The sequence below is a fragment of the Lepisosteus platostomus genome, chromosome 19 (assembly GCF_059453375.1).
Source record: "Lepisosteus platostomus isolate fLepPlt1 chromosome 19, fLepPlt1.hap1, whole genome shotgun sequence".
Classification (NCBI taxonomy): Eukaryota; Metazoa; Chordata; class Actinopteri; order Semionotiformes; family Lepisosteidae; genus Lepisosteus; species Lepisosteus platostomus.
In genome coordinates, this window is record NC_142629.1 from 14,742,982 (window position 1) to 14,757,679 (window position 14,698).

Here is a 14,698-nt window from a genome sequence, read left to right on the forward strand (position 1 = left end):
GTGTTTTTTGTGTAAATGCTGTACGACGCTGCAACATACTGACAGAATCCGCCTCACAGTCTGCGCAGTTGTGTAGTGAAACATGCATTGTACCAGCTCTAACGTCATGCCGTCAAACGATAGCTGCTACGCGAGACTGGAAACTGTTTTTCTTTTTGATAGCACACGACCAAAAAAAACAAGGTGCGTTATTTTTTTTTGCTTCACACCGCGCGTAATTCCGCAAGTACCCGTAACGCTGTCGATGGAAACGAACGTCACGCAAGTACACATACTTCCATCCGGCGTGGCAGTTTTTGGAAAACACCCCACGAACTTGCCACTTCCTAAATCTCAGAGCACCAGCTCGCCAGCAGGAGGATGCTACACCCTTTCAGAGCAGCAATTATCTTTCTCGGGACTCAAACTTGATAGGACGAGGGCCGGCCCGCTCGCCTCCCATTGGCCCGCAGCGCCGCCTGCCGCCTTCCGATTGGTCGAGCGCGCTAGTACGGTCTTGGATGACGTCATTGATTAAAACCTCCAGTCACCGAGAGAACGAACGGAGTCCTGTACCTTGTGGCTTTTAGGGGGGGGGGTTATTAATGAATTATTTGTATTGTTGCTTTCACTTTTTCATTAATAATTTGGGGGAGCTTCTCATGAATGCCTCTACGCTGCTACGGCCTATGGTGTAGAAACCGCCGCTGGTGTACGGTGTGCTCTGGCACTGTACCGGTAACATAATTCTGGCATTGTTTCTTTGATTGAGCAACGGCGATTTCTGCAACAGCGCACAGCGGACAAAAGTTGAGAGATCCGTCCCTCCTTGTGCGGTTCGGTTCGGCGATTTCCCTGAAGATCGAGCCTGCGTGCTCCTTGCAAGCCCGGCAGGATTGTCGTTGCATTGAGTCTCGGAAAACGGATACTGTTTCTGTGCGTGCATTGTCCCCCCCCAGCTCTTCAACAGGCGTTTCTGTACAGTGCACAACAAAATCAAAGGCTTGCACCTCGGAATTGGGAACCCACAACATGTCAATGTCCAGAAACACCGGTAAGTGAAGATCGCCTTAAATTGCTTATGGCGCTGTTTTGCTAATTACTGGACAGAACAAAAAAAAAGCAGTAAAGGTCCAGGTGTATCTGTTTCACTCAATAAAACAGATTATTGCAGCCCGCACATGTAGTGTAATTGCTTGTGGGCTTCAACCTAGGGTCGTGTTTGCCCCCTCTCTCTAATTCCCTAAGTATCGCCCGTCACGAATTCCCCGTCTAATTTCAGCCTTTTATTTCCAGTAACTACGCCGCTGGGATACAAGCAGAACAAATAATTCCTGTTTTATCTGCTTATGCGGAAACTTAAGCCGCTCGCTGGCTCAGTGGCGCGGCACGGAAAAGCATTATATATATTTTAGCCAAGAATGCACGATTTACACCGGGTCCCAGTTTGTTGTTGCCCAAGCAACGATTGAAAGAAAAAAAAAAAGAAGCAAAGTTTTCTTGTGCATTTGGCCCGAGCCAGCTGAAGAGGGACCGGGCTTGTTCCTAACGATATTGAGGACACCGGCGTGCAGTTTGAGCTGCGACCTCTTGGGTGGTGGTGCAAGACCCGGAACAGCGTGCGCAGCTGTGTGGGTGTCGGGGGGAATGGCGGGTCGGTTCGGGAGGTGGTCGAGGGCTTGGCCAGAAGCAGCCGGGCATTAGTTTAGGAAGTTAGAAAAGTAGGTTATCGCCGGGAGAGGGTGACGAACTGTTCACGTGACCGTGCGAACTCCGTGCATCTCAAAAAAATACGAGACCAACGATTTTGTTTTTCTAGATAGCAGCAATATTCTGCAACGACTGTGGGCTTCGGCTACAGCAATCACAGTTTTGCGGGGCAGCGTGGGGGGTTCCGTCTGATTTCCTCTGTTCAAAACGTTAGAGACGTGATTAAAGGCATTGCGACTCATTATCAAAGGCAGTGAAAAACGGCGAGCACAGCACGGAGAAAAAAAAACCCCGAGCCTGGTATCCGAGTCGCCTTAGAGCGGACTTCCTCCTTACCTCAAACCCAAGGGCACAGGGAAAGAGAATTCCTACAAAGTATCCAATGCCACTTTGGAAAATCTGGGAAAGCCCACGCGAACGTGCGTTAAAACACGTTGCCAAGGCGTGTTTGTTTTCATTGGGGCAAAAAAAGAGGGCTTTTCCTCCGTGTGCGCTCTGCTAGCGCCAAAACAACCTGCAATGAGTAAAAGTACGGGAATCTACACCAAGCACATGTTTATTTTGGGTGAAAGATTGAAACGGGTGTATTTTAAGACTTGGGCTTTCATTCTTACCTCTTGAATGGGACAGTGTAACTTGCAGAATTCTGCACGCATAGCTTTAACGTCGGTAAGTGGTATTTAGTCGCCTTTTTTGTCGTAGTTGTCAGCACCTCTCGGGCTGTATTTCATACAGCGTCTTGTCTTCCAACTCCTTAATTCCCCATTTGTCGTCTGTACCGTGCTCAGGTTGTGATTCATCTAGTGTTTTCTTCTGAATGGCGTCGCTGACTCACTCTTACTGCGCGTTTATATGCTGTGACTGAGAGAGGTACTGGTGTGTAGGAGGCATGCGGTGCCATTTTTTTTTAAAGGGACGAGACAAGTCAAGCAATCCTGCAGGTTTATTCCTATATGACATGACTTTCCTCTGCCCGAACTGCAAGAAAACATGTTCCACACAGCTCTCCCCAATTTTGCAATTTTACCCGTCCAGTGGAATTTGAACCATGATTACGATTAATGTGTCAACTGGATTGGATTCATGTATCAGCACCCCGATCCAAGTATCCAAACTCCTCAAAGGCCTCAACAAAGTCAGCCAATTGGATTTCTGCAGAATGAGCAGTAAAACACAAACCAGATGACCAGGAGTGGGGAAAGTGCATTTCAAATCGTCAGGTGTTTCATGAAGCAAGCTGTAGTATCTGCTTCAAACACATGGCTGGTCAGCTTGTTCCACACCCCCCCAACTCTTTGGGTAAAGAAAGTGTTCTGGGTTTTAAATCACTTCCATTAAGTTTCGACTTATGTGCCCTGGTTCGTGTTTCACTGTTAATGCTGAAGAAGTCTAGAGGGTTGACTTTGTCAGTCTTAAAGCTGCGTTGGCTTTTTGGTTACTTTCATTCAGTCTCGGTATTAAATATTTTTCCTTTGCACTGAAAAGCAAATTCAAATAATTAACTCAGTTACTTGAAGGAGGCTACAAAAGCTCTTATTTTAGTGACTTAAGGCTCCAACATAGTTTAGGCATACTCTGTGGGTATAGCAGAATTCACAAGCCTGGATGATAGCAGTTGATATTAAGTTGATGCATGATTGCATAATAAACTCATTGTGGAGTCCATTGATCAATAAGTGTTCCAGTCTCCTTAAACATCATTATCAGCTCTTGTAGAAAATTAGTATTGACTTACAACAGCTGCCTGGTGGCAGTTTAGATGTTGGGCCTGAACAGATACTTCATATCAATTGCTTTTCTGTTGTATGGCATTTTCATTGGCACATTATATTATTGGTTCCTGCTTATACAGTAAGGTCTGATAATGAGCTACTTCATCTTGACAAATTGCATCTCAAGGAAGTGCAATGGGGAATGAAATTAGTGTCGCGCATAGCCTCTCAAGCAATTGGCAAAGCACATCTGCCCTTGGTGCTGTGTAAAGTTGTTATATGCACCTATTACACTTTCAACACTTCTCACTTAGACACCTTTTATTAGACAAGTTAGCCAGCATTGCAGCAACTGGTCTGCTGGCATAAAACGACATTGTGAGGGGTTCGAAAAAACGTCATATTCAGAAGGCTGGAAACCGCTGCTTTAATTAAGGGTAGATCACAGGTGCTAGTGTTTTAGGAGAGAGGATGAAACCGAACAAAGGCCTTAGCCGGACTGACCTGGTTTCTGCCAGCTCCTCGTGCCGGCCTAATTAAATGCCCTCCCATGGCCTGTCAAATTGAGTCATTCCAGCTTTCAACATGAGTCTGAAGCAGAAATGTCTGTAATGTGATTATAGTGCCACTTCTTAAAACTCATTAGCAATTGTTATGGTCGTTAGGGGGGAGGGGGGTTGTGGGGAATAGTGTCTGTGCACAGTTTCTTAGTTGCATATGAATGTAGAGAGTTTGACGATGTTTGCTTTCCAACCTGAAGCTGGTCTCTTCGGGGATCGTTATCTCAAGAGGCTTCAGCTGTGTAGGCAAGAGCCAAGCATCAGAAAGCAAAGTGAAGTCCCCTATAGCCACTAGCATGTATTGGTCACTGACTGGCTGTGCAAAACACATGAGAGTTCTTTTCCACTTGCAGGCTCTTTATTTCTGTACAAGCTATATGATACAAAAAGGAAAAGGACATTAAAAAATGTATTTTGTATTTTTTTTTTTAGAATTTTGACACATGGCTGGCAGAGACTGACGATGGCCTAGCTAGCTCAGTGATTTCCATGACAACTTATTTTTTTTAAGGCGGCCAAAATCATCCAGTACAAAGGTAATACATGATGAGGACCATCAAGTAGATTTAGTAATAATTCACAATTGCTGGAGAGTTACTTCCTGGACCCGCAGGGTGATGAATCAGTGGCGCTCCAAGTCAGAGGTCTGAAAAGCTCCAGATTGCATTTCTCTGACATTCTTGACATGCTGCCCCCATTTTCCTGCAATGTGGGACCTCTGCAGCCAGAAAAACAGATTTTTTTGTGTGCGCGCGAGTTGGTCAGGGGGAATGGCCGTTTTATGAATAGGTGAGCTAGGGGGTTTTACGACCATTTTGTGAGAGGAGGCAGAGTGTCTTCTCTCCTCCGCGCAGAGCAACAGATGGTTCCTGTAGTACAAGAGAGCGACAGAGAGATGTCCTGGTTGTAAAAGTTCATTAATGCACGCAGGAGTCAGAGAGTTAGGTCAGGCAGCAAAAAAAAAAAAAGGCCGCGACTTGCTTTTGTGGCTTTCATTGTCCCCTATTCAAATGGCACAGGGGCACAAAAGCCCCAGAACCAGAAGGTCAGTCCTTTGGCCCAGTTTTTGTGAACAGCCCACGCCACAGCTGCGCAGCCAGCGCTGGCTTGACGATCCGAGCTGTGCGATTGGTCCGGCGCTGTTGCTGAAAGGCGAAAAAAAAGTAGTAAACCCCACCCAGAACACCCGTAAATCAGGGTCTCCTAACCAGCGCACCACACAGTACAATGAAGTGCTGTCCGGCCGACGCGGGTGTTGCACAGACATTTGAGAAGGAGTCACGGGCCCACCAAGAAGGAATCTGAAACTTCTTTTGATGCCTCAGTTAGTCTTGGTCCCAAACCTCACTCTTGTGCTGTGCCATTTTAGGAGCTTGGCGATGCCAACTTAAGGTTTTTCAGGCTTAGTGGATCCCAGGGCTATGAACAGACTATCCAAGATGAGAGGAGAAAAAGCTCAGAGCCCCCGCTTGAATCCGAAGGTTCGTCCTCCAGCGAGTGTGTTTGTAGTGTTTCTGAATGGCGACCATGATGTGGTGACGGTGAACCCCCGACCTCCTGCCCCTGAGCACACCCTTCACCCCCCCCCCCCCCCCCCCCACGCCCCACGGTCGTCCGGCAACGGCCCAGTTTCCGATAGGTCTGCATCCGCGGAGGAGACTACAGTAAATCAGGAAGGGGGTCAGGAGTCGGTCAGTGAGAGAGCAAGTCCTTGAGAAAGAGTCCGGGAGTCTGTGTAGGACAAAATAGCAACTGGGTAGAGCCTCTGGAGAAGCACTTCACTCAGGAAACTGCTCAGGGCGTGTGAAACTTTCTTTTAGCCTTGACACCACCTCTTCGTGGTGCTCAGTTAAGATTATTTCTCAGTTAACATCAAAGCTGTATTATACTGATCTTTATTATTCAAAGACCGCAACAAGGGTTACTTTGTAGAGTGATACGTAATGTAGATAAATCATAGATGCATATATGTTCAAACCCTGACAGAAAGTTCCATGTATGTGCCTGTTAGTTTGTATTGGGTGTGCCTCATATGCCTAGCTACTAAATTATACACTCTAGCTTTTATTAAGGAATACTTGCTTCTCAAATGCAGACGAAACACAAAAAAAAACGTTAAAAACTGAAACTGTTTGAAATGTATTGCTCTTTTAATTCAGCTCAGCCTAGCAAAGGCTTAAGTAGGCAGAAAGAATGTCTTCTAACTTCGTACCTGAGGGTCCCATCTGTCTCTGTCTGTTTGCATGAGTAGGAACTGGAAGAGAGTTTATAATGGGGAAGAAGAGGCTGTTCTTGGCACGGGGGTGTGGGTGCTGGGTAGGACAGACCCAGCCATCTTGTCCAACCTGAGACCCTGGTTTCTTTTAAGCTCAGACGAGATGAGATCCCCTCATCTTTATGTCCTCTGAAATACGCCGGAATTGGCAGAATCTGGGTAGAAGCTACCCAGCCTGTATATAATTTTGCAGCTCGGGCTTTCATTCAGCTGATGACCGGGTTCTGAAGGGTTTATTTGAACTGTCCTAGTCTGACGGCATGGTTGTTTTTAGCTCAGGTGCCAGCCAAGGTAATGATTACCTATTAACAAATGCAGTTGGTTGGCGGAGCCTGTTTCAACCACTTTTCCTGTGCTCTCAGGTGTTACTTTGCAACCTGTGTGGGATAGCATGGAGCAGCCTGGACCCAAAAGTGGGGTGAAAGAAAAAGAACAGAACAGAAAATGTGTAATATACAGCAGGAGGGACTCAGCCGCTAGCAAACAGTTTCATGTGACTCTAGGAGATTAAGGAAGAACTGGTCATTTCACCTAACGAATTTTTATAATAGTCCAGGTGTGGACAGCACTGTGGCACAGTGGTCAGCATTGCTGTCTTGCAGGGCTGGGGCCCTGGGTTCAATTCCTGGGGTGCTGTCCGTGTGGAGTTTGTATGTTCTTCCCATGGGGTTTCCTCCCACAGTCCAAATACTGGAAAATGCATTGATAGTGTGAGTGTGTTTGTGTCTGTGTGTGCTCTGCTATATCCACGGTTACTGCTAGTTAAAATGGATGGATGGGTTAATAGTCCAGGGGGTCTTTTTTCACCCAGAGAGCTGCCAAAAAGGTACTGAAAGCTCGCAGTACAATGCAGTATTGTCTCACTTTGAATGGTGCAGGCAACAGAAGGGAGCTTGTGGCGCAGAATTCTTGTGAGCCTTAAAAGGACTGAGCACCTTTCAGCGTTCAGGTCTCATCACCCTACTGCAATCTGCAAGGCATCTAAGTAATCCAGCGCCCACCGAAAATCTAAGCCTCCTTTCCCCGTGAGCCACCCCAGATTCCCTCAGTGAGCTTCCCGGCTCTTTAATGAGTTACAGTCCTGAGTCACCGGAGTATCACAGCTGCAGAAGTACTGGGGATTGAGATTGCGCACTTAAAACAAACATGGGCAGGTTACTGCACTTCCTGTTGACTTTTTTTTCCCCTGATTGGATAACAGAATGTGGTCATAGAAACCAAATAAGCAAGCACTATAAAAGCAGGCAGCAGTTTGCGTGACTGCTCGTGTGTTTGCTCCGAGGTGGGAGTTAAGTGCTCGCCTACCGTACATGACAGGCAGCAGAGGGAAACAGGGATTGCTTCCGCTTTGGAATGGAAGGGGGTTCAAGGCTGAGTAAAATACAAAAAAAGGGATGTTTTTTTTTAAAAAAAAAAACCTGGAGCTAAAACAACATTTTCTAAGGACTGAAGAAACAGAGCTTCAGTGAAACATTTATAACTTGCTTTTTGTTCTTTTAAGATACGATCACTATATTGGCCATATACAATTTCTTGTATAGATAGATAAGACTATTGATCCATAGGGAAATTGATGAATTAGTATTATGAATTTGTCTTTTCACATACCCCAGCTTGCTCTCCATGAGATACACAGACAGGGAGAGAAGCTTGGGGTCAGAGCGCAGGGTCAGCCATTTATACGGCGCCCCTGGAGCAGTGGGGGTTAAGGGCCTTGCTCAGGGGCCCAACGGAGTAGGATTCCTCTGCCGGCCGCGGGATACGAACCGGCAACCTTCCAGCCAGAGGCGCAGATCCTTAGCCACAGAGCCACTGCACAACGGTTTATTTTGGACACGTGTGGACTTTATCACGCGTTACGAAAAGCAACTACCCTGTGCTTCTTGATTTATCCCAGGTTTGGATTAGAAATGCTCTTTCCGACTTGCTTCATTGGTGCTTGGGTCTATATTCGCGCGACTTGGTGCATTGAGCAAATTGAGCAATTGGGATGTTTTGCCGTTTTCGTGTTTCATCTTGACCTGTCCTTTGCAAAAGCATATGAAATGTAGTGAGTTTCTGTTTTTTTTGCATATTATGGGTGAAAATGCAGGAATTTCGGTAGGATCCCCTTGTCGTTAAAGGAAAGCAGTGGCACAAGGAGCTGCAGTCAGGGCAAGTTCAGAAGAGGGAAGAAGTGCCCGTTTATGCGAGTTCTTTAGGCTATAAAAGCTCATTTTTGAGTCCACTTCTTGTTGGACCCTGGAATCCTTTGATTAAGGAGGAATACTTGGATGCTTTGTCTGGTCACTTCTTTGCAGCTCAGACGCAATCAGCGCTAACAGAAGATCCGCGAGTCGTCTGCTGTTGCCTGGTTACATATTGCAATGAGAGGCCACAGCAAGCGTGTCCTCAAGTGTGTTATCAATCTGTCCTGTCTCAGGGCACCTTGCTGTAAGGGGTAGGCACTGGGGAAAGGAAGCAAAACATTATTTACCTGTCTGCAGAGCCCAATTCCAATTTCAAATGGCTGAGGTTAAAAAGCGGGTCTTTGAGTTTGTATTTGAAAGGAAGGAAGAGGAGCCACCCCCTGCGTTCTGTGCAGCCTTACGACCTGATTTCAGAAGCTGCTTGCCAGGTTAAAGCATGAATAACTGCAACTGAGCCTTGCGTGTCCAGTTAGCGGGGCAGTTTTCCACACAGATCGGTTTCATCGTCACGCTGGTAAAGAATCAGCCAGCTGACGTGCCCTGATTAGCTAAGCCACTCGAAAAAATGCACCACTTGTCAGCAGTCAGAGTTGTAGCTGTCAAAGATAAAGGTGATTATTTTTTTTTGTAGGACTTCCTTTAGTGGCACGAGTTAGTGTGAAGCTATTGATCACCGTGCATGGTTAAGCTCCGTGGAATTTCTTTGAGGGGGATTTCCAAAGGCTGATTCTGCATCAGAATAGTAGGCTGCAGTGGTTTCTAGTCATCAGGGTTGTTAAGAACAGATGCATGAGTGCTGGGCAGATGCATGAGAGGGGGATGTTTAAGGAGTTCTGAAGCTCTAGAGGTGCTGGAAAGTCCTGCCACAAGACAAGGCAAATGGTTCCCGACAGTGTACCATTGTATATGAATATTACTATTTTTAATTAAGAAAATATCTGCACAAACTCAAGATTGTGTGGCTGCCATATTAGTGCAGATAGACCGGAGAGGATCAAAACCCTTTTCTTGGTTTGTAAAAGAAAAGGCCCCCCATCTCCACCCATTTCCTATGAAAATCAGGCGGGGGGCAGTAGACTTTATTGAGAGCGAATTCGTCCACTTTAAGACATCATCCGGCACATCTTTTCATAGTAAAACGTACCTGCAAGTAAAACCTTTTTATGGGGAGGGGGCAAAGCAGGGAGGTAGATAATGGAAGGTGGGTAATCCACACTGTAATTTTAGACTAAGTAAACTTTAACAGAGAAGGTGTAGCTGGCTGACTGTCTGTACCGCTCTTGGCTTGACGTAACATCCTGGCAACAGGCACCTGAAGCAGCCCCCTTCTACTGCGGCTTTCCTTCCGAGTTCCGCTGGCTGGTTCCCAGTCAAGCCCCCTCCTCTTTCTGGTTCCAAACTGGAAAGAATGTGGCCGAACGGAGGTCGAGCCGAGAGATCGGCCCTGTTATAGTGCTCGTAACTGGCCGGCAGGCCAGCTTCTGAGCAAGAAAATGAAAACTGCCGGGGGGGAAGAGGCCACACCACCAGCTGCAGTTTGCAGCGCACATGAAGTGGCTTTCGTTCACTAAAAACAAAAAGGGAAAACCAGCTCGTTGTTTTTTTTTTTTTTCCGGCAAGTCCTTTAAATTCTCCGCACAGTGCACACTTCCTCTTAGCGGTCTCGCGCCTGCTTGTGTCATTTCTGGGAATTTAGGGAGAAGAGAAAGGGTAAATTCGACCCATGATTAATTCCATGGGTATGAATTCAGTGCTGGGTGAGCGATCCCGGATTGTCAGTTTTTTTTTTTTTACAAAGCAGCAAATTTCCCAAGCTCAAAAATCTGACTGAAAACCAACCGTTCCAGCTAAAAGGCTGCATTTCTCCAGCCACGAGTCAAAGAAAACAATGCCCTTGCACATAACTGCGCCAGAATACTTAGCTCTGCAGTTATAACTGCTTGCATATTAACTTCTGCAATGGTAATCAAGTTTCTTGTTTGGTAGAGGTGTCAGGAAAAACACAATCTTTTTAAATGCTTACTCAGGTTTTTTGGGGAGTAAGAGTGATGTTTGTTTTTGTCCTGGGATCAGTCCTGCAGCTTCAATGAGTAAGTCTCATCCTGACAAAGTTTACGGCCTGTGTCAATAAACCAGACTAGCCCCGAAATGGCCCAGCGATACTCTGTGTGACTTTGGTTGTAAAATGTATGGAAACAATAAGTACAGAATCTGGAATATTTGCAGGTTCAGAGGCTATTATTAAGTGGAACTGCAGTTTGAGGGGGATGAACTTACTGTATATATATATAAGGGGTATTTTTATATTTCGGGGTTAAAAAGCATTGATGAGTGCATTTCAAACCGGAATAAAAGAAAAATGTACACGGTAACATCTAAAACCTCCAATTTACATCAGAAACATCTCTTTGAATCGAATAGAAATATTGCTCTCGATTTTGAGACAGATTTGCCAACAAATACTACTTACTAAACTCTGCATGCAGATCACATTGGAACATTTCTGTGGTGAAATGTCTGCTGCACAACCTGTACTTATTGACTCGTACATCACAGTACACGAGTCATTACAGGGACTAGTGAGCAGGAAGGGCTGCATCAAGTCGCAATTCGTGGGAACTATCACTCTCGGCGGTTTGCGACAAACAGTGGCAAGCTTACAGAACTTTCACCAAGTTCATTTTTACACCTAATTACGAAATTGTTCCAATTTTTCTACACCATCAATGAATTTATTTTGTTACCGAGCTTTAATAACTGGCCTGAGAACCTGGGACCGCAGTTCCCCTTTAAGAAAACATATTGCAAGCCTTTTGATGGACCGATGGTGCTTATTCTCACACATCAGATGACTGAGTTACTCCTACACACGAGTGAGGCGTGGTGGGGGAGATTGAAACCCAAATGTAGGCAGCTCCTTTGTTACGCACCCGCTCGAAACTAGCTGACATCATTTTGCACGCGGAGTTCTCAAAAGGCCCGGATGAAACGAACGACTGTGACGCACTCCAAGCTGTCTTTTAAAAAAAGGCATCTGTCTTTCAATCCCCGGGTGTTAGTCACTCAGAGGATTGGATTATTCTCTGACACCGAGTCCCGAGACGTGACTTTTTTTTTTTTTAGAATGTGCTATTGTCAAATAGAAAGTGTCCGCAGGCCAGTAACCCATCAGGAGAGTTTGGGATAACATCCAAGGCGATGGCTGCAGCTACCCCTTCCCTGACAGAGATTAGATCATTTTATCCACGCGCAGCTGTGGTTTCTGCAAGAAGGATGTTTTTTTGGCTTTGCTCGTGTTCTGCTCTGAATCGCCAGCTTGTTTCCCCCTAAGTGAGACACTCTGGCAATACGGAAGCTCTTCCTAATGTATGCAAACTTTTTATGTTCTGGTGATTAATGACGCACGTGGGTTTCTGGCTAGAAATCAGAGACACACAGAACGATTATCACATGGTCTGTACTGGGTTCTCCTTGTGGTAAGGAATCTTATGGAGAGATCGTGCATCACTATTTTCCCCATTGTAATAATTCTTAGGTTATTCCCATTAGGAAAACAAGTGAAAACGACTTGAATTCCAAACATTCTTGAAGTTTCGCCACCAAATAAAACCTAAATAGGCATAACAAGCAGTATATAAGATGCACTGCATAAATATTCACAACATTGTTGTTAATTAGTACATACAAAGTCCGGAATCAGTTTTGAGAGTTAATCATCAGATATCTGCCCTGAAAAGCTGTGCGATTGTTTTTTAGTAACATTTCTTTCAGACCATCAGAATGGTTACAAAAGAGATGGAGGCATTCGACCCATCAAGGCCATTTAGTAGTTAGTAGTAAATTGATCCCAGGATCTCATCCGATCATTTCTTTAAGGAACCCCTGGGTATCGGCTGCAACACCATGGCTAGGAAGGCTGTTCCACACCCCTACAACCCTTTGCATAAATAAGTGCCTCTTGTTCTTGCTTTTAAATGCACTGCCACTTTCCACTCGTGTCCTTTGGTTCATGTGTCATTCTTCATCCTGAAGAAGAGTTCTCAATGCCTTTGAGAGTTCTGAGTACTTGTATCAGGTCCTCTTGTAGTCTTCTCTTTTTTGAAGACTAAAAAGATTCAGTTCTTTCAGCGTGTAAGCTTGGGACATTCCTGGAAGTCTTGGAATGCCTCTCTGCGAGAAAGAAAAAGCATTAGAGAATATTGATGAGGGATTTTCCAGGTGGCTGATGTGTTCTGGCATTCGGAGAGCAGCACTGGGCCCAAGTTCCAGTGAGAACATGAATATTTCTTGTTCTGGAGGAAGTTGTGCTACAGTCATTTCAACCAGATCCCCATACTCTGGAAATAATCTGTGGAATGCGACTGAACTACAGAGCTGGGCTTCAGACAGGAAGCAAACCCCAAATACTTTGCATGCTCAAACCTTTCATCCTTGTTTAGCGCTTGGCTGCCGGTGGTCAATTCATTAGCTGGGTTTAGCAGAGTGTGCAAGTTGTTACACGAAGGCATGTTCTTGCAGCCTTCTGAAACGAACCTTAAAATTGTATGTGTACATTCCACAGATTCTGGAAAATTCACAGGCCCACAAGGCGGTCTCGGACTTAGAGGTGGGGAAAGTTCGGTGGAGGTCACTGTACTTTCATCCTGTCTAGGAATTTCAGAAGGAGTTGTTAACTTATCCACTTCAAAACTATAGTTGTTGATGTTTGCTTCCTTCCAAGAAATTAGAGGCTTACTAGTTGCTTGAAGTCCTTGTTGCTTTTAAGAGGTGTTGGTTTTTATATACAAATCCCCGGGTTGCTTTGTTAGATATAAACCATTTCATTAAGTCACTATTTGGTCAGAGTGTGCATCATGTTTACAAATGCTTGATAACCCTGCCCGGGCCTAAGGTCTCAAGACTGCAGTCTGACTTTTTTTCCCCTTTTGAAACCTCTTAATGTCTTGGAATAGGCAGACGTTAGAACTGCTGCTTCTCTGGTAGATGAGAGAGAGAGAGAGATGCCGTTGCATGTGACTGTTTTTGCTCTACGTTTCAAGCCCCAATTGCAAATAGCATGTTCCCTCTCTCTGGTGTCTATGAAAGGTTGTAGGGACCGAGCAGGCCACTGTGGCAACTATTCTAGGGCGGGCTGTGGATGTCCTGGCTACATTTGAGCTCATTAATTGGTAACAGCACAGGCATGAAGGTATTCATGCCCCCACTTCACCCCAGGGGTGTTCAGCCAAATGTGTGCCACAACAGTCTGTTAAAAAGATAGCCCCAATCTGACCTTACTGGGCCTACATTGATTGAGACACTGAAGCATCTGTCAGTTTTGAGCCAAATGGGTGAAGTTTTCTTATCTTAAATAGGTGACTGTGTTTGTACTGTATGTCGCTACCTGACCAGGATAGCCGTGTGTCTAGAGTTCCCGATTGCACAATTTCAGTTTGTTTTTGTTGTTGTTTTCAGGAGGTTAGAGATTGTCGAGATGAGCTCTATTTATTGCAGTTCCAGTGAACAGGAAGAAAAAAAGAGCCATGCTTCTTACAGGAAAAAAGCCATGCTTATTATCCAGCTTATTACAGGAAAAATCAGTTTGCTGAGCCAATTACCTTCTTAGATGGACAGGCACGATGATGGTTTGACAATTTTATTCAATTGCAGGTTTTTTCCTTTCAGGGCGTTAATAGGGAATTTCAGACACAAACACACATTTTTTGGCATATAGAATCTTACAATATCCAACAGAGACAAAATACAGGCCTGAAACACCGTCGTCATTCTTATAAGGTAAAAAACGGCTTAAGATGTACCTGGTGAAAGTTGTAGCCGAACCAACAATCCTTTTGAATTTGAGGTGTAGGATGCATCAATGATCAGTCCACAACAACTGTGTAGTGAAGAGGCTACACACTGAATTGGTGACAGAATGTTATATTAAGAATGCATATGATAAATCAAATACAGCACAAATTCAGGTTGTCACTATGCATCATTCATGCCTTATGTGCTTTACAACTCTGCGTGATCAAATGGACAAAATTGTCAATAGCACACGTGCATCGCAAAGGGAAAGTCTGCTGCTAAGCGCGTGTGTCCTCCTCTTTCCTGTTCCGTTCTGGGAAGAAGGTGGTCAGACTCCACACAGGCTCGGCAGTTTCCAAGAATTTCAAATTAAATCTCCAGCCTGTTTTTGGCCAGCCGCCCGGGCGAGTTTAAGCGGGCGGAAAAAAAAAAGTGACAGCAGTTTCTTCTGAAATGACGGACACAAGCCAGTGCCAGGTCTGA

At 45.2% G+C, this 14,698-nt stretch overlaps 1 protein-coding gene across 2 annotated transcripts in view; it reads left to right on the top strand.

The window, feature by feature from the left end:
• Positions 1-507: 507 nt before the first annotated feature.
• LOC148645207 (dual specificity mitogen-activated protein kinase kinase 3-like) overlaps positions 508-14,698 on the top strand; it is a 42,890-nt gene continuing 28,699 nt past the window's right edge. The window contains exon 1 of one of the 2 annotated variants that reach the window (XM_088613405.1): positions 508-1,033. In XM_088613405.1, the coding sequence (XP_088469531.1) occupies positions 1,012-1,033 (22 nt within the window). In that variant the 5' untranslated portion in view covers positions 508-1,011. Of the gene's footprint in view, positions 1,034-14,520; positions 14,693-14,698 lie in introns of those variants that run through there. The other variant, XM_088613406.1, reaches the window with a different exon arrangement.